The 24,274-nt window shown below is 40.3% G+C and overlaps 1 protein-coding gene across 6 annotated transcripts in view; it reads left to right on the top strand.

Moving 5' to 3' along the window:
- The window catches only part of LOC148867755 (haloacid dehalogenase-like hydrolase family protein), a 166,321-nt gene that overhangs the window by 3,371 nt on the left and 138,676 nt on the right, over positions 1–24,274 (top strand). For all 6 annotated transcript variants that reach the window (XR_016109488.1, XR_016109486.1, XR_016109487.1 and 3 more), the window contains exon 5: positions 1,787–1,886. Coding sequence is in view for 3 of the 6 variants with exons in the window: in XM_088975984.1 (XP_088832110.1) it covers positions 1,787–1,886 (100 nt within the window). In the remaining 3 variants the exon portion in view is untranslated. The remainder of the gene's footprint in view (positions 1–1,786; positions 1,887–24,274) is intronic.

Here is a 24,274-nt window from a genome sequence, read left to right as displayed (position 1 = left end):
CAAGCTGTTGAATGAAACAATGCAATTATGTCCCTTGATTGAGTTATCAACATATACTTGCATCTCTATTGCTCCATAAGTTCTCTTTTTTCTTTTAATGGAAATGATTTGCTCCATGTCTTGGCTGTATCAAATATCACTAAGATTGTGAAATAAATGAATGATGTATTATTTCAGCAATTCTACAGCATAGAAACATTTTTTTTTGGTACTGGAATTGTGAAATGCACCACAAGCTGTAAATGTTGCAACATGAGAATATTGCTCCCAAACATGAGTTCCAACATTACAGATTGGTATTGCAAACATATGGGGTGCAGTTCTATAGAACTTCTATTTCAACTTTTATCTTGAGGTGGATTTATGATACTGGTACTGAAAATGTTTCTGTACCATAAAATTTGTGGCCTTTTCAGGTTTTTTTTTTTTTAATTTTTGTTTGGTAGAGGGTTAAGGAAAAGTACTGGTAGCGTACTCAACCTAACCCAGCTTAACTCAACTAAAGTAAGGCCATGTTTGGGAGTAGACCTGTTCATGGGCTGGGTAGCCCAATGGGCCGGGCTGGGCCGGCCTGATCTAAGTCGGGCTTGGATAGGATTTCAGGCCTGTGGGCTCAGGCTCGGGCCTAAAATATCGGGCCCGACCTTTTTTTGGGCCGACCTCGGGCTTTCTCAAAAAATCCTGGCTCGAGCCCGACTTGATAATGCATTATATAATAAAAATATATTTTATATAATAAAAAAACATATATAATATATATTTTTCTTTATTTTTCTTCTATTTTTTCAAGTAATAATTAGATCTTTCATTATTTTTTAGGTCTTGAGGTCTTTTAATATAAATAAAATAGTTTTTAATTGAATTAAAAAGGAAAAAATCTTTTTTTTTCCAAATTTCTGACCTGGCTTGAGCTCAAGCTTGGGCCTAAGCATATTTTGTTAATGTAGAGGCAAAGCTTGGCCCGAACCCGGCCCGACCTGACCCGTGAACAGGTCTATTTGGGAGTGCTTATGTTAAAAATAAGTGCTTATTCGAATAAGCACTTATTTGCATTTGGCACCCAACTTTTTCAAGTGTTTATTTTAAAAAATAAGCACTTATTTCATATTGTGCGTTTGGTAGTCTTTTTCTCCAATAAGCACTTAAATAAGCATTTGTGACTATTTTGTCCTTCATTTTCTTTTTAATTTTCAAATATACCCTTATGAAAGCACTTTTACGAAAACACTTATAAAAATACTTTTATGGAAGTACTTTTATGAAAGAACTTTATAAAAGCACTTTTACAAAAGCACTTTTACGAAAGCACTTTATAAAAGCACTTTTATAAAAGTACTTTTATGAAAGTATTTTTATGAAAGCACTTTAATAAAATCACTTTTTGAAAGTACTTTTATAAAATCATTTTTATGGAAGTACTTTTGTAGAAGTGCTTTTAAGAAAACACTTTTACGAAAGTACTTATATAAAACTCAACTAGGGATAATTTTGTAAGTGGCATTTTAAAATTCAATAAGTGCTTAATGGTGTGGTCCTGACCCAAATAAGCACTCCCAAACATGGCCTAAGCCTTATCCCAACTATATTCGGTTGGCTACATGAATCATGTTTAGCCATTCTGCTCTGTCTAGTGCAATGTCACTTGTTAAATTATTAACCCTTAAATCATTTTGGCCTTGCTGTAGTTTTTTTCTCTTGACATCTCAAAAAAAGGATTATGGGTTTTTTTTCATTGTGTCAACTTTCTTGGATTTAATGGTGGTTTTAAATTTACTTTTTGTATCAGGTTTGATGCAATTGTGTCAGCTGATGCATTTGAGAATTTAAAGCCTGCTCCAGATATTTTCATAGCTGCATCAAAGAGTTTGAATGTAACACCTGATGAGGTATGTGGGGAAAGTGATTCTGGATGGCATTGTTTTCTATGATCATCAGTTACAGAGATCTTCCTTGGTCTAAAGGTCTATTCTACATGAAACTGAGAGTCTGAGTCTCTGAGATAGGCCAAAATTCTATTCTAAAATGTTTGGCCATGCTTTTTAATCCTTGACCAGTGGGCTGGGGGGGGGGGTAGGGGAGGGGGACAGTTATTCTAACAATGCCCACATTCTGCAGCGCACCTGAAGTACCTCTAAAGCTTCTCATTAGAGACTGTTTTCTTGTCAATACCCATATAGGCCTTTGGTATAAACAAGTATTTAGGCCAAAATTATATTCTAAAATGTTTGGCCATGCTTTTTAATCCTTGACTAGTGAGCTGGGGGGGGGGGGACAAAATTAGTTATTCTAACATGACCCACAATCTGCAGCGCACCCGAAGTACTTCTAAAGCTTCTAATTAGAGACTGTTTGCTTGTCAACACCCATATAGACCTTTGGTATAAACAAGTATTTGGGGAGAGTGCAATCAACCATATGAAGTCATTGTTTACTTTCAAAATTTCCAAATTATCTGTCATTCTTTAAAACTCAATGCTGCTTATTTTTGAGTTCCCTTGTTATTTAGAGTTAATAGAATTCTTAGGCAAATCTATTGACAAGTGTGTTTACTATGAAATAAGTATCGTCAATTTTTAGGATCAGTAAGTATCTTCAATTTTGCCATGGACTTAATCAGTAAAGATCAAACATACAGTGGCACTGCATTCATGCAGAAAGCATATGAATTGGATCATCAATTTTAAACTTGTATCCAAAATAGAATGAGTTAGGTTCCAACTCATTCTTTAATAGAAGATACTAGGGCTGTAAATGGATTGGATTCAGCAAAATCCGAATCTGATCCGATCCAATGATTGAAAGCCGACATCCGCATCCGATCCCAAACCCAATCAGATTTGAAGGCCTCGGATTCGAATGCGAATCCTAATGGACTCGGATCAGATTCTGATTTAATCTGACTCTACATTATTATTATTATTATTTTTAAATACAGAAAGTTAATTACTGTTGAAGATTAATTAGTTTTATGATGTTTTTCTGAGTAGATGTTTTATGTTAGTTGTTAGATAGGAGGTGGGGACCACAGTAGTTATGTGAGTCCAAATTTTATTATGTTTTTTGAGTGTTATATATGCTGTTTTATGTTTTGCCGCCCTATAAGGGAATAATTGTCTTTGTACTATTCTATTATTTTAGTATAAATAATAAGTGAAGGGCAGCCAGATTATTGCTCTCTTTTCTTTCAACTTCTCCTCTTTTCTTCTTCTTTTCTTCTTCTCTTCTTCTCTCTTCCTTCTCTCTTCAAGAAACAACTTTCTTTCATATTTTTTAATTCAGCAGATTTCTACTTGGTATCAGAGCATTGGCTAGGGTTTCTTGAAGCATTCTCATGCAGCCCTAGATCAGCTGACTGCATGAAGTAGTAAAGGGCTGATCGATCTGCTATAGATTGCCCAGTTCTTGGAGTTTTTGGTGGGATTTAGACATTAGGAAGGTGATCTACTGTTCAACATCAAAATCAGGAAGAATTGGAGTACGGGGAAGAGTCCCAGAAAAGTTGGACTCTTTGTTTTTGATCTGATCTTGGGCGCCTAGGTATTGTTAGTTTTCTTTTGATTTTCTGAAGAGGGCGGTTTGGTTTCTGAAATTTTCTAGGCCTCCCGGAGTGATCGATTCACTTTTCTCTCTGTTGGGAGGCGTGGGGAGGAGAGATATTTCCCTTCAGGTAGGGTTTTCTTCTTTCGGAAGGGTTGGTTTCTATGTGTGTGGTATTAAATTATTTTTTGAAGGTCTCTAATCTATTTTTTCTTACTGTTGAACTGTTTGAAGTAAAATGGAGAGTTGGAATACCGAGATGAAATCTACTGGTACTGTGAGACTGGTGTTGGAGGTAGTAGTGATATTTTTGGGTCTGGGATCATTACCACAGTAAAACTTGATGGTACAAATTATTTGGAATGGGCATAATTAGCTAAGATGGCTATTGGTGCCAGTGGAAAATTAGGGTATCTCACTGGGAAGGAAAAGAAACCTAATACAGACTCTCCCCGATGGGTGCAAGAGATTTACATGGTAATGTCTTGTCTGTGTAATTCTACCTTCTGGATGAGATTCTGAGACATCAGGGCCATCATGTTAGCAGCAATAGTAGTAGTGGGTCAGAGTCAGTAAACCAAATTATGCTTTGGCACAATTGCTTGGGACATTTTTCTTTTAGTTCTTTGAAATGTCTTTTCCCAAAATTGTTTGAGTCTGTTCAATTATCTACTTTGGAGTGTGAGAGTTGTCAGTTAGGAAAGCATTGTAGACAGTCTTTTAAACCAAGTAATAAAAGAAGTACTTGTGCTTTTAATATTGTTCACGCTGATGTATGGGGGCCATATCAAATCCCTTCCATGGGAGGATTCCGTTACTTTCTCTTGTTTGTGGATGATTATACACGATATTCTTGGATATATTTGATGAGATCACGTGATGAGGTTCCTAACTTAGTATGATAATTCCATCAGATGGTTCTTGTTGAACAAGAGAAGAGAAAGAGAGGAGAGGCGAGAGGACTGAGAGTCCAAATGAATACTGTAGGCGTTTGCAGTATGTTATTATTTATACTAGGATGGTCGTACAACACAAAAAATGAAGAAATTACAAAAGTACCCTTGCGATACTAAATATATGTGTACAACAACATTTGTCAACACTCCCCCTCAAGTTGGGGCATAGATATCAATCATGCCCAATTTGTCACAGAGATCATGATGTCTGGAATGGTGCAGCCCTTTTGTAAAGATGTTTGCAAGTTGGTTCTCAGAGCTGACATAAGGAGTACATACTTTGCCTATGATGACTTTCTCTCTGATAAAATGTTTGTCAACTTCGATGTGTTTTGTTCTATCATATAGCACTGGGTTAGCAGCAATGTTTATAGCTGCTTTGTCATAGGATAGAGTCATAGGCTTGTCCACTGGGAAACCCAACTCACTCAACAGATTCTTTATCCACATACTTTTAGCTACTCCGTGTGCCATTGCACGATATTCAGCTTCAGTACTGGATCTAGCCACCACATTTTGCTTTTTACTCCTCCATGTAACAAGGTTCCCTCTTATAAAGGTGCGGTAGCCACTAGTGGACTTTCTGTCACTTTGAGATCCAGCCCAATCTGCATTTGTATAAACTTCAACTTTCAAATGCCCGTGCCTTTGAAATAACAAGCTAGCACCAGGAAACTTTTTTAGATATCAGAGGATTCTTTCTGCCGCTTCAAGATGAGTGGACCTAGGTGCATGCATGAACTGACTGAGGACACCAACAACATAAGCAATGTTTAGGCGAGTCATAGAAAGGCATAACAATCTCCCTACAAGCCTCTGAAACTGTTTCACATCCTTGAGAGGCTCACCTTGGCTGTCACCTAATTTATGGTTGGGGTCAATGGGAGAGTCAGCTGGCTTCACTCCCATCTTTCCAGTGTCCTAAAGTAAATCTAGGACATATTTCCTTTGGGAAATGAAGATACCCCTTTTTGATTGGGCAACTTCAATTCCAAGGAAGTATCTGGGAAGTCCTAGATCCTTCACTTCAAACTGAGTGGCAAGGAAACCCTTCAACCTCTGGATTTCATCCTTCCAGTCACCATTAACAATTATGTCATCCACGTATACTATTAAAGCAACTATTTTACATTCTCCTCATTTCACAAACAGTGTGTGATCTGATTGACATTGCTTGTATCCTTTTTACTGAACCACAACATGGAATTTGTTGAACCAAGCTCTCGGTGATTGTTTCAACCCGTATAAAGACTTCTTCAACTTGCACACTTTTTGTTCATTGCCTTGAGCCAGGAAACCAGGGGGTTGAATCATGTAAACTTCCTCTTCAAGATCACCATTCAAGATTGCATTCTTGATGTCAAGCTAATGTAGATCCCAATCCAGGTTAGCAACAAGAGAGAATAGAATAATGGAATTCATCTTGGCAACAGGGGCAAAAGTTTCTGCATAATCAACTCCGTACACTTGAGTAAATCCCTTTGTCACTAAGCGAGTTTTATACCTCTCCACCGTTCCATCAGCCCTATGCTTGACAGTGAACACCCATTTACATCCAACTGGATCCTTTCCCTTAGGAAGATCTACAAGTTCCCATGTGCCATTTTTATGAAGGGCATTAATTTCTTCCTTCATGGCATCTGTCCGTTCAGGTACTGAAAGAGCTTCTGCCACATTCTTGGGGATAGGGACACTATCAATAGAGGTAAGGAAAGCACAAAATTAGGGTGAAATGTTCTCATGGGAAACAAAGTTGGAAATGGGATGTTTAATGGTGCACAATCTAACACCTTTCCTGTGAGCAATGGGAAGGTCAAGGTCATTAGCAGCAGAGGTATCAATTTCAATAGAATCACGGATATCGTTGGGAGCCAAATTACCTAAGTGGGTATGATCCTCCCCCGAGGAGTTTGGTGGCACTGGAGGTATAGCTTCTAGATTCTCCATAGCTCTTGAATTTGGTTGGCCTTTGCGACGACGAAAGAAGACACGAAAAGGCGGAGGATCAGGAAGAGAAGGGAGCTGAACCAGTTTCTCCTCATGCCTACACTCCCCCTGAGGAGAAGCAGGAAAGAATGGCTCATCCTCAAAGAAAGAAACATCCATGGAGACATAGAATTTCCGAGAAACAGGATCAAAACAACGGTATCCCTTTTGAGTGAAGGAGTAACCAAGGAATATGCAAGGAATAGCACGAGAATCCAATTTCCCACGGGTGGGAGACAGATTTTGGACAAAGCACCGACAACCAAATACACGAGGAGGAATGAGAAGAAGGGGGGCCTTCGGAAAGAAAAGCTGATGTAGGGCTTTGTACTCTAACCAACGAGAGGGCATACGGTTAATGAGGTAGGTAGAACAAAGAACAACCTCAAGCCAAAAACGTTTGGGGACATTCATATGAAGTAGTAAACCCCGAGCCACTTCAAGGAGATGTCGGTTCTTCCGTTCAGCAACACCATTTTGTTGTGGTGTTCGGGCACAAGAGCTATGGTGAAGTGAACCACGCGAAGCAAAGAACTCCGTGAGATCACTATGAAAAAACTCTTTCGCATTGTCTGACTGTAAAATTTGGATTTCAGTATGAAATTGAGTGAAGACTATCCGCTGAAAATCTTGGATAATTTTTGGTACTTCCTCCCTGGTTCGCATAGGATATACCCAAGTATATCTAGAATAATCATCAATGAGGGTAATAAAATACTTGTAACCACTCTCAGATGGTGAAGTAACATGGCCCCATACATCAGAATGAACAATGTGAAAAGGAAATTCAGATTTACTATTTTTTTGAAGAAAATGAGTTCTACAATGTTTACTTAATTGACACGTTTGACAAAAGAAATCTGAAACGGACATTGACTTAAACAGTTCTGGAAACACAACTTTTAAAGACTCAAAAGACAAATGACCAAGGCGACAAGTGCCATAAATAAACTTGACTCTTACAGGACTGACCCATAGACTCTGTAACATGAAGACCCGCCTTATTCTCCAACATGTAAAGTCCATCAACTATACGTCCCCTACCAATCGTCCTCCCTGAGGCCAGATCCTGAATCACACAATGAGAAGGGAAAAAGGTCACTGAGTAGTTTAAGGAATTCGTAACACTACTAATAGAGAACAAATTAATGGGAAATTTTGGAACATGTAGGACATCAGAGAGGGTAAGGCCAAGGGGAAGAGAAATGGTTCCTTGACCAGCTATGGAAGTGTATGATCCATCAGCTAGTCTCACCTTGTCTCTTCTAGAAAGAAGGTGATAGGTTTGAAAGTAAGAGGATGTACCCGTCACGTGTTTTGACACTCCAGAATCAATGATCCATGGAGAGTCAAGGGTGTGAGAAGCAGCATGGAAAGCTGTGGCAGAGCTACCTGATGTAGATGCAAATGAGGTTGAGGGAGGAGCATCCATCTGACGAATTGCTCTACCATAGAGCTCTAAATGGTCACGGAAGGTGTTAGAATGCTCGAGTCAGGGGTATTTTGGTCATTCTGCATTATCTTTCTTGAGAGTGAAAGGTCTATTGTATCTGTGCTTAAGTTATGTGTCCCATCTTCTATGAGGGACAAAATGGTCTTTCCTATAACTCTATGTTTTTGAATAAATACAAGTGGGTCAGCTAGGGAAGGGAGATTTTTTTGACTCTATTCTAGTCTGGCCGAACCTTTCTTTCTTCTTCTTCTTCATCTTCTTCTTCCTCTTTCTCTTTTCTTTCTTCTTCTCTACTTCAACCCTAGAATCTACTAGGGTTTACTAACATGGTATCAGAGCTGTAAGGTCGTATCCTCATTTCTTTCTTGCTGCTGTTCTCTTTCTGGGTTCGCCGCCAACTTTCACAGTCATCTTCTTCCTTTTCGACTGATCTGAGTGGAGGTTCGATAAGGGGCTGAAAAGGAGCTGTCGTTTTGTGGGCCTGGAGGTGAGGATGCCTCCGGTCGTTGCTGTGGTGGTCGTTGGAGTGGTATACTAAACCCTCTATTTAGTATCGAAGAGGGCTGAATGTGTACAGGTATGAACACTACTGTTGTTTGTCCAAGTAAGGAATTGCGAATGCTTCCTTTTGTTTCAAAAGTTGGTTGTGGTGGTGCTCAGTGTGACTGATATGGATCTCAGTCGTGTTCCTCTGCATTTCTCTTCGTATGTATGTTGAAAGAAGAGTTGTCGACTGCTGAAGTTCACAACAACAGTATATTTGTGGTGGTTGTGTCGTGGTGATTGGTGTATCTATGTTTCAAAATATTTAAAAGTAATCTCCTATACCTTGTGTGTAATCAGTTCTGCAGTGTGCAGCCCAAGTGTTTGATGTAAGGACTGAGTGATTTCAGTCTTAGTGTGTTGATGGTGAATGGTCCTGCAATGTGCAGCCCAGGTGTTTGATGTGAAGACTGAGTGATTTCAGCCTTAGTGTGTGGTGTGTAATGTGTATTTAAAGAAGCTGGAATTGGTGGTGTTATAAGTGAGATAAGTCTTGTGAAAGAGTGTGAGGTTGTGTTGTATATTTGAAGGTGAAATAATTAAGATGGCTTCATTTGAAAATGGGGATGATAACAAAACAAGTGCCATGCTTTCTCCAGACTATTTAAGTGTTCAACTGACATCCATCAAGTTGAATGGTGAGAATTATGTACCATGGGCAAAATCTATGGAGGTGTTCTTAAAGGCCAAGAGGAAGGTAAAACATGTAAGAGAGGAGAAACCTCCCTCTGATATCCTTGAGTTCAGTGACTGGGAACAAGTAGATGCATGGATAATGACGTGGCTCTGGAACAACATGGAACCAAAGATTAGTGTGAACTTCATGTTCCTAGATACAGCTAAGGAAATCTGGGATCATGCTAAGAAGTTATACTCTAGACAAGACAATACAACTAGGGTGTATCAGTTGTACCAAGAGTATTTCAATTTGAAGCAAGGGAGTCAAAGCTTAGAAGAGTACTATGCAAGTTTGAGAAACATTCGTAATGAGCTTAATGTGTATCATCCTCTAACATCAGATGTTCAGATCCAACAACAGCAACGTGAGCAGCTTGATGTGACAAGGTTTCTTGTGGGGTTGAAGGCTGAGTATGAGCCTGTTAGAGCACAAATATTGGGAGGATCTGCTCTTCCCTCACTTGAAGAAGTCTTTGCTCGTCTTAAGAGGACATCTATTGAGTTGGGAGAACATTCTTCCCTCTCTGACAGATCTGGTTTGGTAGTGACTAAAGGGGGTGGTCGTGGAAATAGAAGTGGCGGTGTCAGGAGTGGACTCCCAAGCAACCGTGGTGGTCACATGTTTAGCAGGGCTAGTGGCCGGATTGGAGGCCGAGACTCAGGGGGAGGTCCGGGAAGAGGAAGGAGTAATACTCAGAGAAAGTGTACACATTGTGGTTTAGAGGGGCACACAGTTAATTTTTGCTATGATTTGCGTGGTGCACCCAACACTTGGGCTAACCATACTAGGACTAAGGGTAGTGACACAATTACTGAAAGTCAGCAAACTGACCCAATCCTCTCCACATCTACTTGTGCTTCTAAGAAGGAAATGGTGAGTGTACCACGTGAAGTATATGAGAAGTTCATTCAAACATCTCAGCAGAACACCGCCACACTTGCCCATTCAGGTATGGCTTGCTTAGCTTCCAAAGACTCACACTGGATCATTGACTCCGGGGCCTCGGACCATATGTCTGGGACTCATGATGTATTTTCCTCCCTTTCCCACTCCTCCACACCCCAAACAGTTACACTTGCTAATGGTTCTACATCTCCTATCTGTGGTGTTGGTGATGTTAATCTCTCCTCCTTGTCTTTATCATCTGTTTTATATGTTCCTAAGTTTCCTTTTAACCTTATGTCTGTCAGCAGATTAACCAAGTCTCTTAATTGTTCTGTAACCTTCTACCATTCTTCTTGTGTGTTTCAGGATCTCAAGACGGGGGGGGGGGGGGGGGAGATTGGTGGAGGGCATGAAGCAGGTGGATTATATTACCTTGATGGTGGTGGTCCTTCAGTAGCTTTTCAGTCATCTCTTACCCCTCTTCAATGGCACTGCAGACTTGGACATCCTTCTCTCAAGGCCTTGAAGTTACTGGTTCCTTCCTTGAGTCATCTTTCATCATTAGACTGTGAGTCATGTCAATTGGGTAAACATCATAGAGTCTCATTTAGTCCAAGAGTTGATAGTCGTGTCTCAAGTCCTTTCTCTTTAGTTCATTCCGATGTATGGGGTCCAATTAAAGTGGTGTCATACAATGGGTATAAATATTTTGTAATCTTTGTTGATGACTTTTCAAGGATGACATGGATTTATCTTATGAAAGATCGTAGTGAGTTGTTCCCTATTTTTCAAAATTTTATGCTGAAATACGCACTCAATTTGGTGTTCATATTAAAATTCTTCGCTCCGATAATGCCAAAGAATACAACTCCTCACCATTTCAGCAATACCTAGAACATCATGGGATCATTCATCAAACTTCTTGTGCCTACACCCCACAACAGAACAGTGTAGTTGAATGAAAAAATCGACATCTTCTTGAAACTGCTCGATCCTTGATGATTAATATGAATGTCCCAAAACATTTTTGGAGTGATGCTGTTCTCACATCCTGTTTTCTGATCAATCGGATGCCCATGTCTATCCTTGGAATTCAATCCCCTTTCTCCGTGTTGTTTCCCACCTTATCTCCATTTCCTCTTACCCCAAGAATCTTTGGTTGTGTTTGTTTTGTTCAACACTTGGGGCCTGGGTTAGACAAGCTAGATGCTCGAGCTACTAAGTGTATCTTTCTTGGCTACTCAAGGACTCAGAAAAGGGTATAAGTGTTATAACCCAAAATCCTATAAATCGTTTGTGTGCTCTGATATTACATTCTTTGAGTCAGTTCCATTCTTCTCAGATGTTGGGGTCTCTTCCTCTCCCTCTGTGGTTCCCCTTCCGGTACCTGTTGTGGACATCCTTCCAGTAGCTCCTGTTTCTACTGCAAATGCACATCCTATGCCTGTTACTACTGAGAAGCCGCCAATCACTCAAGTGTATACCCGCAGAAGTGCATCGGGCCCTCCTCCACTTCAGCCTCTGTCGACAGATCCTGCTACTGCTCCTTCCCCTTCAGATTCTGATCTTCCTATTGCTCTGCGAAAAGGTAAACACACTTGTACTTCTCACCCCATTTCACACTATGTTTCTATTGCTCACCTTTCTGCATCTCATTGCAAATTTATATCATTACTCTCATCTGTTCCCATTCCCAAGACTGTCCAGGAAGCTCTTGCCTCCCTAGGGTGGCGGCAAGCCATGGAAGAAGAACTCTCTGCTCTACAACATAATCACACATGGGAACTCACCGATCTTCCTTCCGGTAAGCACACAGTTGGGTGTAAATGGGTCTACACAGTGAAGTTTCTTCCTGATGGCAGTGTGGAGCGATTGAAAGCAAGGTTGGTGGCCAAGGGTTATTCTCAGATGTATGGTGTGGACTATATGGAGACATTTTCTCCTGTGGCTAAGATTGGTTCAGTTCGGGTGCTGATTTCATTAACTGCTATGTATGATTGGCCTCTTGTACAACTTGACATAAAAAATGCCTTCCTGCATGGTGATCTAGTTGAGGAGGTGTATATGGAGCAACCACCAGGGTTTGTTGCTCAGGGGGAGTCTGGCAAAGTGTGTAAGCTCAAAAAGGCAATTTATGGACTGAAACAATCTCCACGTGCTTGGTTTGGCAGGTTCAGTGAAGTGATGAAAACCTTTGGGATGAAACAATGTCAGGTTGATCATTCTGTGTTCAGCTATAACTCAAAGGATGGGAAAATCTTGCTAGTTGTGTATGTGGATGATATTGTCATAACTGGGAGTGATAGCAATGGAATCAACAGGTTGAAGAAATTCTTACAGGATCACTTCAATACGAAAGATCTAGGGAAGCTGAAATATTTCCTGGGAATAGAGGTTGCGAGGTCAAAACATGGGATCAACCTATGTCAGAGAAAATATGTTCTTGATCTACTTGAAGAGACAGGGTTGTTAGGTGCTAAACCAACAGAGACTCCTATGGAACTCAGTGCCAAGCTGAGTGTTGATGCGGGTGAAGAGTTTGATGATCCTGGAAGATACAGAAGGTTGGTGGGCAAATTGAACCACCTGACCATTACCCGACCAGATATATCATTTGGTGTGAGTGTGGTGAGCCAGTTTATGCAGCATCCTCGGGTTCCTCACTGGGAAGCTGTTCTGAGAATTGTTAGGTACCTAAAATGTGCTCCAGGCCGTGGTTTGTTATACCAAAGTGGAGGAACTCTTGAGATAGTAGGGTACACAGATGCTGACTGGGCTGGTTCTATATCAGACAGGAGATCAACTACAGGGTATTGTACTTTCCTCGGTGGCAATCTTGTAACTTGGAAGAGCAAGAAACAAACAGTGGTGGCAAGTAGTGTAGAAGCAGAGTACAGGGCTATGACCCATACCACATGTGAGCTAGTATGGCTGAAGAACTTGCTTCAAGAGATGGGATTCTCAATTGACAAACCCATGAAACTATACTGTGATAACCAAGCTGCTGTTCACATCTCTTCCAATCCCGTCTTTCATGAGAGAACTAAGCATATTGAGGTTGATTGCCACTTTGTAAGAGATAAAGTGATAAGTGGAGTTATAACCACATCTCATGTGAGCTTAGGAAATTAGTGGGCAGATCTTCTCACAAAGGGATTGTCTCGGGGAAGAATAGATAACATTTGTAACAAGCTGGGACTATATGATATATACTCTCTAGCTTGAGGGGGAGTGTTAGAATGCTTGAGCCAGGGGTATTTTGGTCATTTTGGATTATCTTTCTTGAGAATGAAAGGTCTATTGTATCTGTGTTTAAGTTATGTGTCCCATCTTCTATGAGGGACAAAATGGTCTTTCCTGTAACTCTATGTTTTTGAATAAATACAAGTTGGTCAGCTAGGGAAGGGAGATTTTTTTGACTCTCTTCTAGTTTGGCCGAACCTTTCTTTCTTCTTCTTCATCTTCTTCTTCCTCTTTCTCTTTTCTTTCTTCTTCTCTACTTCAACCCTAGAATCTACTAGGGTTTACTAACAGAAGGAATTCATAATATCCTCCCTTGGGTCAGATCCAAAGAGATGTGTCTGAGTCACAGTAGGGATGGAGGGCTGATTCTCCTGAGTAGCCATGTTGGCCATGTTGTATTTCTTTGTACTTTGCTGTCCGGACCTTTTATTCACATTTGAACCTTGCTTCTTATTTAGATCTTGAGCCCATTTTGGTTTCCCATGAAGATCCCAACAGGTATCTCTGGTGTGTCGGGGTTTCTGGCAATGAGTGCACCACAATTTGTCCTTATCTTCTGTTTTTTTCTGGAGATCTCCTTTCCTGGAAGAAGATCCCACACTAGTAGAGACACCCCCTTTTGTTGCCAACACAACTGCATCCCCATCAGGGCTGTTCATCAAATTCCTTCTGCTCTCTTCAGATTGTACAAGAGCATAAACTTCTTGACTGATGGAAGATCCTTAGAACTGAGAATCTGGACTCTGTAGATTCATACATAGGATTCCGACCATTTAAGAAGGCAAACACTCTTTGCTGGGAGACAAGTTTCTTGTACAGTTTTGCATCCTCGTCACACTTCCAATCCACATTTTGGTAATGGTCCAACTCCTTCCAGTCAAAAGTCAAGTCAGAGTAATATACTGATAAACACCTCTCCCCCTGTCTACAAGTAGACGATTCTGCCTGTAATTGATAGATCTTGGCATAGTGTCGCAGTTCTGAATATGTAGATTTTGCTTGTTCTCAGATCTCATTTGCAGTTTTAGCCCACATGAAATTCTTCCTTATTTGAGGTTGCATGGAGACTAAGAGCCAAGACATAACCATACTGTTCTCCTGATTCCATCTATCATATTCAGCACTTCTAGAGTGGTTCTTTAATTCTCTCATTAATATAGCCTATCTTCCCCCTTGCAGTGATGTATAACTTGATCCCTCTTGACCACTCTAAGTAATTTAAACCATCAAGAGGGACAACAACCATAGGGAAGGATAGGTCACCACTCTCATTCATTCCATTCAGCATTGAAGAAACTCCAGATGTGGCTGAATCTTCACCCCTCATGATTTCAGGTTTAAAAAACACCCAAAGACGGAGCACTGCCTCACAGAGTTGTTACAGAAGGCACCAAGCACTTCCTGACCTTCAGTCCACTAAAAAGACTGCTATTGCAGCACACAAACAGGTCTTTATGACCTACAGTTTCACAGGGATCCAAGAACAAACACTGCTGTTGCAGCACGTAAACAAGTTTGTATGACCTACGGGTTTACAGGGATCCGAAAAGACAAACGGTGCTGTTGCATCACATAAATAGGTCTGTATGACCTACAGTTTTACAGAGATCATACGACCCCACAACAGAACGGAAGGAGCAAGGTGAAGTTCACCACACACCTAATCGGCAGACCTGGTACAGTGCCAACTTCAGGGCAGCCGAACAGTAGTAACACAAAAAGGAACACTTCAGTCGAATACTAGGGCATCAATAGTCCATCAATGGGTGCAAAGTAATACAAAAAAAACTTCAGTCGAATACCAGGGCACCCGAATAGCAGATGAACAGTAGATAATACCTTCTTGAACATCAAATGATAGCCTCTCTATAAACCAGAAATTTCTCTACGCTGGAAGATGAAAAGTCAGCCAAACTTCTTTGAACCTCAGATAAAAAACTCTATAAACTAGAACTTTTTTCTACGCTGGAAGATGAAAAGTCAGGTAGGCTTTTACTCGCTTAAAGTCAAACAACAGATGGATACAACTGGGAGATGAAGAGACTGACTGCTCAACTTTGGAAGATGAACAAATCAGATTTGCTCGACATCACCCTTCAGGCTTGGACGACATGCTCTGATACCATGTTGAACAAGAGAAGAGAAAGAGAGGAGAGGCGAGAGGACTGAGAGCCCAAAAGAATACTGCAGGCGTGTGCAGTATGTTATTATTTATACTAGGATGGTCGTACAACATAAAAAATGATGAAATTACAAAAGTACCCTTGCGGTACTAAACATATGTGTACAACAACATCTGTCAACAGTTCTCACACAATTTGGAATGAGAACTAAGGCGTTTAGATCAGATAATGCCAGAGAGTACTTTGAGAATGACCTAACCACGTATCTCTTAGAACATGGTGTAGTTCATTAGAGCAGTTGTGCATATACACCGCAACAGAATGGAGTTGTTGAGAGGAAAAACAGACACATTGTGGAAGTGGCAAGGGGTCTTATGGTGTGTGCTTCAGTTCTTGTGCAGTTCTGGGAGATGCAGTTCTTACAGCCATACATGTGATTAATCATGTTCCTTCACGGACTTTGGGGTTTAAGGTGCCATTTAGCCTCCTTTTTCCAGATGGAGAGATATTTCATATACCTCTCAGGGTTTTTGGCTGTGTTTCTTTTGTTCACATTCTTGGCCCTCATCGCAAGAAATTGGATCCTAAGGCCAAGAAATGTGTTTTTCTTGGGTATGCTCAGAACCAAAAGGGGTATTGCTGTTATAACCCAGTGTCGAGGAGCAGATTTGTCACTATGGATGTTACCTTTTTTGAGTTCACATTCTTCTTCTCGAGTGGTTCTCCTCAGGGGGGGAGTTTTGGGGAGGAGAACTCACAATCTGTTCCTCTTCTTGTTTCTGTGGTGCCTCTATCAGTTCAACCACCACTTGCACCATCAGTTCAGCTAGCATCGGTTCAGCCAGCACCTGCATCTCCAGTTTCATTACCTGAGCCACTACGGGCAGCCTCACAACAATATCAACGCCGACAGATGATGGTGGACTCCACACATCATCGACCCACACCACTATTTGTCAGTCCTTCTGAAACTCCAGATTCGGCAGATACAGTTCCAAGCATTCCTCTTGAGCCTGAGCCTATTATGTTTTCTGATGATAATGTTTCTGTCCCTAACACCATTATTGCAGCTGATCCCATTGACCTTGATCTTCCCATTGCACTTCGTAAGGGGAAGAGAAAGTGTACAACCCACTGCATTTCACACCTTTCCTACAGTGCCTTATCACCCTTCTACCGTGCTTTTCTTTCTTCCCTGGATTCTGTGTCTATACCCAGGAATGTTATTGAGGCTCTCTCCAAACCTAAGTGGAATACAACCATGCAAGATGAGATGGATGCTTTGGTTAAAAACCAAACTTGGGAAATAGTTGATCTCCCCCCAGACAAGGAGACAGTCGGATGTCGATGGGTATTCACAGTGAAGTATAAGGCCGATGGCAAGATAGAGAGGTACAAGGCAAGGTTGGTAGCAAAAGGGTATACTCAGACCTATGGTGTTGATTATCTAGAAACCTTTGCACCAGTAGCTAAGATGAGTTTAGTTCATATCTGTGATAGAACAAGAATTGGAAGAAATTGATATCTTTCAATTGAGAAAATAGTACATATATATACAACCTTGTAGATACTAAAAAAGGAAGAAAATCATACAGCCTTGCAGATACTAAAAAGGAAGAAAATCATACAGCCTTGTAGATACTAAAATAGGAAGAAAATCAAAGAAAGAATAATTCCTATAATCAAGCTATTCCTAATTGGGCTAATACTACATATTTACAGCCTATAATTACAACCTATAATCTCGTAACACTCCCCTTCAAGATGGAGCATAGATGCCAATCATGCCCAGCTTGTTACAAATATAAGAAACCCGAGCTCCATTAAGAGCTTTTGTAAAGATATCTCCTAACTGCTCTCCAGTCTTCACATATGCTGTAGAGATCAAGTTTTTTTGAATTTTCTCACTAACGAAATGACAGTCTATCTCAATATGTTTAGTTCGTTCATGAAAAACTGGATTTGAAGCAATATGAATCGCAGCTTGATTATCGCACCATAGCTTTGCTGGAACTGAGACTTTAAGACCGACCTCAGTTAAGAGTTGAGAAACCCACATAAACTCACACGAAGCTTGTGCCATTTCTCTATACTCAGATTCTGCACTAGATTGCGACACCACATTTTGCTTCTTACTCTTCCACGAAACCAGATTTCCACCAACAAAAACATAATAGCCAGTAGTGGACTTTCGATCAATCTTGGAACTTGCGTAGTCCGCATAAGAAAAACACTCAATATTACTGTGACCATGATTCCGATACAGTATCCCCCGTCCAGGAGCTCCTTTCAAGTAACACAAGATTTGTTCTAAGGCTGCCCAATGATGCACTGTAGGAGAGGACATAAATTGACTTACAATACTAGCTGAGTAAGCAATGTCAGGACGAGTCATTGTGAGATAGTTCAACTTTCCAACTAATCTTCTATATCGTTCAGGATCATCAAAAGCATCTCCATCCTTTGTGAATTGCTGGTTAGGAAGCATTGGAGTATTCCATGCTTTGATTCCCAGTTTCCCGGTTTCTATTAACAGGTCCAAAACATACTTCCTCTGAGACAGGAAAATACCTCTTTTACTCCTTGCCACCTCAATCCCTAAGAAGTATTTTAGGTGCCCCAAATCTTTAGTATTGAACTGGCTCTGCAAGAAGGATTTCAAGGATGAGATTCCCTTCGTGCCACTCCTAGTGATAACAATATCATCTACATATAGAACAAGTAGAATGATGCCAAATGTGGACTGCTTATAGAAAGCAATATGGTCAGATTTGCTCTTCCTCATCCCAAACCTCTCTACTGCCTGACTGGATTTTCCAAACCAAGCTCGAGGACTCTGTTTTAGTCCATACAGCGATTTTTGAAGACGACAAACTTTCCCAGACTCCCCCTGAGCAACAAACCTAGGTGGTTGCTCCATATAAACCTCCTCCTGAAGAACTCCATGCAGGAAAGCATTTTTAATATCAAGTTGGTAAAGTGGCCAATCATATGTAGCTGCCAGAGAAATAAATAATCGAACTGAAGTCAATTTTGCCACAGGGGAGAAGGTATCAGAATAATCCACTCCATATGTCTGTGCATAGCCTTTGGCCACCAGGCGAGCCTTTAGGCGATCCACTGATCCATCAGAATTAAATTTGATTGCAAAGACCCACTTGCATCCAACCGCTTTCTTATCAGTAGGTAAATCGACCAGATCCCAAGTACCATTCTCAGTTAAGGCATTCATTTCCTCAAGCATGGCATCATGCCACCTAGGATGGGATAAGGCCTGGTGAACAGATTTGGGAATCCCTACAGAATCAAGAGAGGCAACAAACGAACAAGAAGTAGAGGACAAACGATCATAGGTAACATAAGAGGAAATTGGATAAGTACATTGGCGTTTACCTTTCCAAAGAGCAATAGGTAGATCAATATCGCTGGTCATTGGATCCGATGACGAAGAAGAGACCGGTGCCGGACTTGTCACAGGAGGATTAGGTCGTCGAGAATAGACTTGAGTAATAGGTGGTTTTGGTTGAGAAGGTGGTGGTGGGGGTATTGGAGCAACACTAGTGTCTGGACCGGTGACATGATACACTAGTAGATCATCATCCTCTTGTGGACACACGTGTAGATGGAGCGGTAAAGAAAGGAAGATGTTCATGGAATGTAACATCGGCTGACACAAGATACCTATTCAAGAGAGGAGAAAAACACCTATACCCTTTTTGGAGACGAGAGTATCCCAGGAAGACACATTTTAATGACTTGGGGTCCAATTTAGAAACCTGCGGACGAACATCACGAACAAAACAAGAACATCCAAAGATACGAGGTTCAACAGGAAACACAAATTTATTAGGAAACTGAATCTTATAAGGAATTTTATCATTTAGAACAGTGGAGGGCATGCGATTAATCAAAAAACACGCTGTAGAAACAGCATCATCCCAAAACTGTTTAGGAACATGTGTTTGAAATAAAAGAGCCCTGGAAGTTTCAAGAAGATGCCTATTTTTTCTCTCAGCCACTCCATTTCGAGATGGAGTATCAACACAAGATGATTGATGGAGAATTCCATTCTGAGCCATGTAAGTTTGAAAAGAATCAGAGAAATATTCTTTGGCATTATCACTTCGCAATGTTTGTACAGACACATCAATCTGGGTTTTTATTTCAGCACAAAAGGTTTTAAAATGTGAAAGCAACTCAGAACGAGATTTCATTAAATAAAGCCAAGTCATACGAGAAAAATCATCCACAAAGGTAACAAAATATTGAAATCCAGTCTTAGACATAATGGGACAAGGTCCCCAAACATCTGAATGTACTAACTCAAAAGCATGACTAGCCCTTTTATTAACTCGAGAAACAGACGATAGATGATGATGTTTTGCAAACTGACAAGATTCACAATCTAAAGAAGATACATCATGAAACTGGGGACATAACTTCTTTAACAAAGGTAAAGATGGATGCCCCAACTGACAATGAGCTTCAAAAGGAGATAAAGTACTGGAACAGGCAATGGTCCGGGGTTCTTGGGTATCCAAAATGTACAGACCTCCTGATTCTCATCCTTTACCAATAATCCTCTTCGTCATAAGATCCTAAAACAGACGATGATCAGAAAAGAATGAGATACAACAGTTAAGAGTACGAGTGAGTTTGCTAACAAATACTAAATTAAAAGAAAATTTTGGTAAACTCAATACGAATGACAAAGAAAGTGTTGGTGTGGGATTGATAGTGCCGGAACCAAGGACAGAAGAAATAGAACCATCTGCTAAGGTGACTGAAGAAGGAAAAGTGTGTGATTGGAAAGTGGAAAAGAGACTAGGATTACCTGTCATATGATCTGTTGCACCAGAATCAATGACCCATTGAGAGGAAGAAGAAAGAAGACATGTATTGGTTTTACCTGACTCAGCAAGGGCAGTGATGGACCGAGAGGAGTTCTTTAATGCCTCTTGATACTGGGTAAATTTCGCATACTCATCTGCAGAAATTGTAATGGTCTGATTTGACGATGGATGAGGAGCATCACTCGTAGTTACAACATGAGCTGATTGAGACCCATAAGACTTCTGGTTTTTCTTTAGCAATTTCTGGCAAGTCCTTTTAGTGTGACCTGGTTCATGACAATAGTAGCAAACTACTCCCCCTGTGGCCTGAGTTCCAGCATTCTGACCACTATTACTGCCACCTCTACTACTATTTTGAGAACGAGACTTGCCAGTTGATCCACTATTCTGACTGGCAAGTGCACTAGGTTGTTGTACAGGTGAGGTATGGGAACTAGTATCTGTACGAAGGACCCTATTAAATACCTCTTTTAAAGAGGTAGTCTCAGGATTAGACATAATCTGTGACTTAGCACCATCAAATTGAGGATTAAGGCCAGCCAAAAAACTCATAATAGCCATTTGTTCACGTTGAGTCTGCTGAACTTTGATATCAGTACTAAAAGGTAACAAGGCGTTCAATTCCTCATAAGTGCATTTGAAATTCATGAAATAGGTCTGAAGAGACTGATTCTGTTGTTCAGCCCGATAGAATGTCTTGCAAACATAAAAAATACGAGAAATATTTTCTTTACCAGAGAACAGAAAAGCCAAATATTCCATTAGTTTTACAAACTCACAATGAGAGACATGACCGACGTACTCATTCTCAGTAGAATTGCAGATTTGCAAAAACAATTGAGCGTCAACCCTTAACCATTCAGTGCGAGTCTCATCAGTAGGAGGGTCCTTAGTTAGATGGTTGTCCTTAGAGATACTCCATAAATACAAACGAACAGTCTTACTCTAGTCTAAATAATTAGTTCCGTTTAGTTTTTGTTCAGTGATTTTAGACAAAATGGGGATAACACTAGGCATGGCCAAGTTCTTTTGTTCAACCGCCATCATAAACACAAGAAAATAAACTTTTAACAACCAGCAAAGCCAATAAAACACACTTAAATAGAATCGACAGCAGATGCAACATCCAAACAACAAGAAATCACAACTGGCAGCACCGAAATATCAACTATATAAGAACTGAGAAGAAAGACTTTCCTGATGGGCAAACAAACAACACAGGAGTCACATCGAGGCTGAGGCGATCGTTAGAAAGGAGACTGGTGAAGGTGGGTAGGCCGATCTGGGGATTCCGCTTCCATTGGTTGGGGCGGTGAGATGCAGATGTCACTCGGAATGGGTGACCTAGAGATCGCAACTGCTGCTCACTTGGGCAACGTACAGAATTCAAAGCTGCTCACTTGGGCAGCAAAGGGAAGAAAACCAGAAATTAATTTCAGATTAGAATTGGTGTCTCCAGCTCTAATACCATGTGATAGAACAAGAATTGGAAGAAATTGATATCTTTCAATTGAGAAAATAGTACATATATATACAACCTTGTAGATACTAAAAAAGGAAGAAAATAATACAGCCTTGCAGATACTAAAAATGAAGAAAATCATACAGCCTTGTAGATACTAAAATAGAAAGAAAATCAAAGAAAGAATAATTCCTATAATCAAACTATTCCTAATTGGGCTAATACTACATATTTACAACCTATAATTACAACCTGTAATCTCATAACAATATCTTTTTATCTCTAGCAGCCACCTATTCATGGCCCTTGTTCCAGCTTGATGTCAAAAATGCTTTCCTCGATGGTGACTTACAGGAGGAGGTATATATGGACATTCTAGCAGGCTTTTATGAAAATGTTGGTAAAGGAAAGGTGTGCAGACTCAGAAAATCTTTGTATGGACTGAAACAGTCACCTAGGGCTTGGTTTGACAGGTTTAGAGGGGCACTCATCCATTTTGGATACACACAGACACATCTGATCACACCCTCTTTGTGAAGAGGAGAGATGCTTTGGTGTCAATTCTGATTGTGTATGTGGATGATATAGTGGTGACAGGAAATGATTTGGAGGAGATTGATGATATCAAAAAATCATTGCAACAAGAATTTGAGATCAAAGATCTTGATGAGCTCAAATACTTCTTAGGGATTGAAGTTGCAAGATCCAAGCATGGGATCTTCATTTCACAGAGAAAGTATGTACTTGACCTACTGCGAGAGACTGGGAAGCTGGGGACCAAACCAACAGACACTCCTATTGATCCAAATCACATAATTAATGGTGTGGATGGTGAATTGGTAAAGGGTGTAGGGAGATATCAAAGAATGGTGGGCCGACTGCTGTATTTGTGTATGACACGACCAGATATTTCTTATGCTGTCAGTGTTGTGAGTCAATACATGCATGCACCTAGGGTTCATCACTGGGAAGCTATTGAGAGAATACTTGCATATTTGAAAAAACACCCTGGCAGAGGCATTCTTTTCTCAAATCATGAGAATCTGAAGCTAGAATCCTATACAGATGCAGACTGGGTAGGATGCTTAGATGACAGGAGGTCTACATCAGAAGTGTGTACCTTTGTAGGTGGAAACTTGATCTCCTGGAAGAGTAAGAAGCAAGCGGTTGTGGCAAGGTCAAGTGCAGAGGCTGAGTATAGATCCATGGCTCATGGTGTCTCAGAACTTCTTTGGGTTAGATTTCTTTTGAGTGAGATTGGGGTGAAAGCAGAGGAACCTATAATGTTATACTGTGGCAATCAGGCTGCAATCAACATTGCCCACAATCCAATTCAGCATGATAGGACAAAACACATTGAAGTTGATAGACACTTTATAAGAGAAAGGGTAACAACCGGAGAAGTTCGTTTGCCTTATGTCTCTTCAGAGTTGCAGCTGGCTGATGTTCTCACTAAAGGGGTGGTAAGGAACAAGCTTGAACATGATCTATGCAAGTTGGGAATGTGACATTTACTCCTAACTTGAGGGGGAGTGTTGAAGATTAATTAGTTTTATGATGTTTTTCTGAGTAAATGTTTTATGTTAGTTGTTAGATAGGAGGTGGGGACCACAGTAGTTATGTGAGTCCAAATTTTATTATGTTTTTTGAGTGTTGTATATGTTGTTTTATGTTTTGCTGCCCTATAAGGGAATAGTTGTCTTTGTACTGTTCTATTATTTTAGTATAAATAATAAGTGAAGGGGGCGGCCAGATTATTGCTCTATTTTCTTTCAACTTCTCTTATTCTCCTTCTCTCTTCAAGAAACTACTTTCTTTCATATTTTTTAATTCAGCAGATTTCTACTAATTACCTTTCAACTGTTATTAATAAATTAATGTAAATATAGCATACTGAAAAGGTGTGGGAGGTGTACGCCTGGAGGAGCGCTTCTAGGTGAGGCACCCCCAAAACGCCTTGAGGCATATGCCAGAGGTGCTGACACCTTTGAGGCGTACGCCTCATACGCTTTTTTCATGAGGTGTGCTAGAGGCGTATGCCTCATGTAAAAAGATAGAAAAAAACAAAGAAAAAAGAAAAAAAAACGAAAGGAAAGGAAAGAAAGGGAAGGGAAAGAAAAAGAAAGAAAGAAAAGAAAAGAAAAGAAAAAAAAGAAAGGAAAGAAAAGGTAAGGGGAAAGAAAATGGGCTGGGTACCAAGCCCCAGACCTCCTTTTTTTGTTTTTTGTAGTAGGGGGGGTCTTGCTCTGCTCCGGCTCTCTTGCTCGCCTTTGCTTCAACAACACCCCTCTTTTAACTAGTGATATGCATCTTCATTCTTCTTAGTTGAAAGATTTTTATTAAAAACAAAGAAAAATGAGATCCTCCTTCCTCTTCTTCCTCCTCATCCCCCCTCCTCTTAAGTAGGCTTATGTCTCTTACGTTTGGAACTACACCTCACGCCTCTAGGTAGTTGAACACCTCGTGTCACGCCTCCATGCTTTAAAACATTGTTTATTATATATATATAAATTCATATATAATATATAAAATATCTTTTTTTTTTATAATTTTA

This window comes from Nelumbo lutea, chromosome 3 (assembly GCF_056320005.1).
Source record: "Nelumbo lutea isolate HS-2025 chromosome 3, American lotus-T2T, whole genome shotgun sequence".
NCBI classification, from domain to species: Eukaryota; Viridiplantae; Streptophyta; class Magnoliopsida; order Proteales; family Nelumbonaceae; genus Nelumbo; species Nelumbo lutea.
Note: the sequence above shows the minus strand (reverse complement) of the source record. Positions and strands in the feature narration are given on the sequence as shown.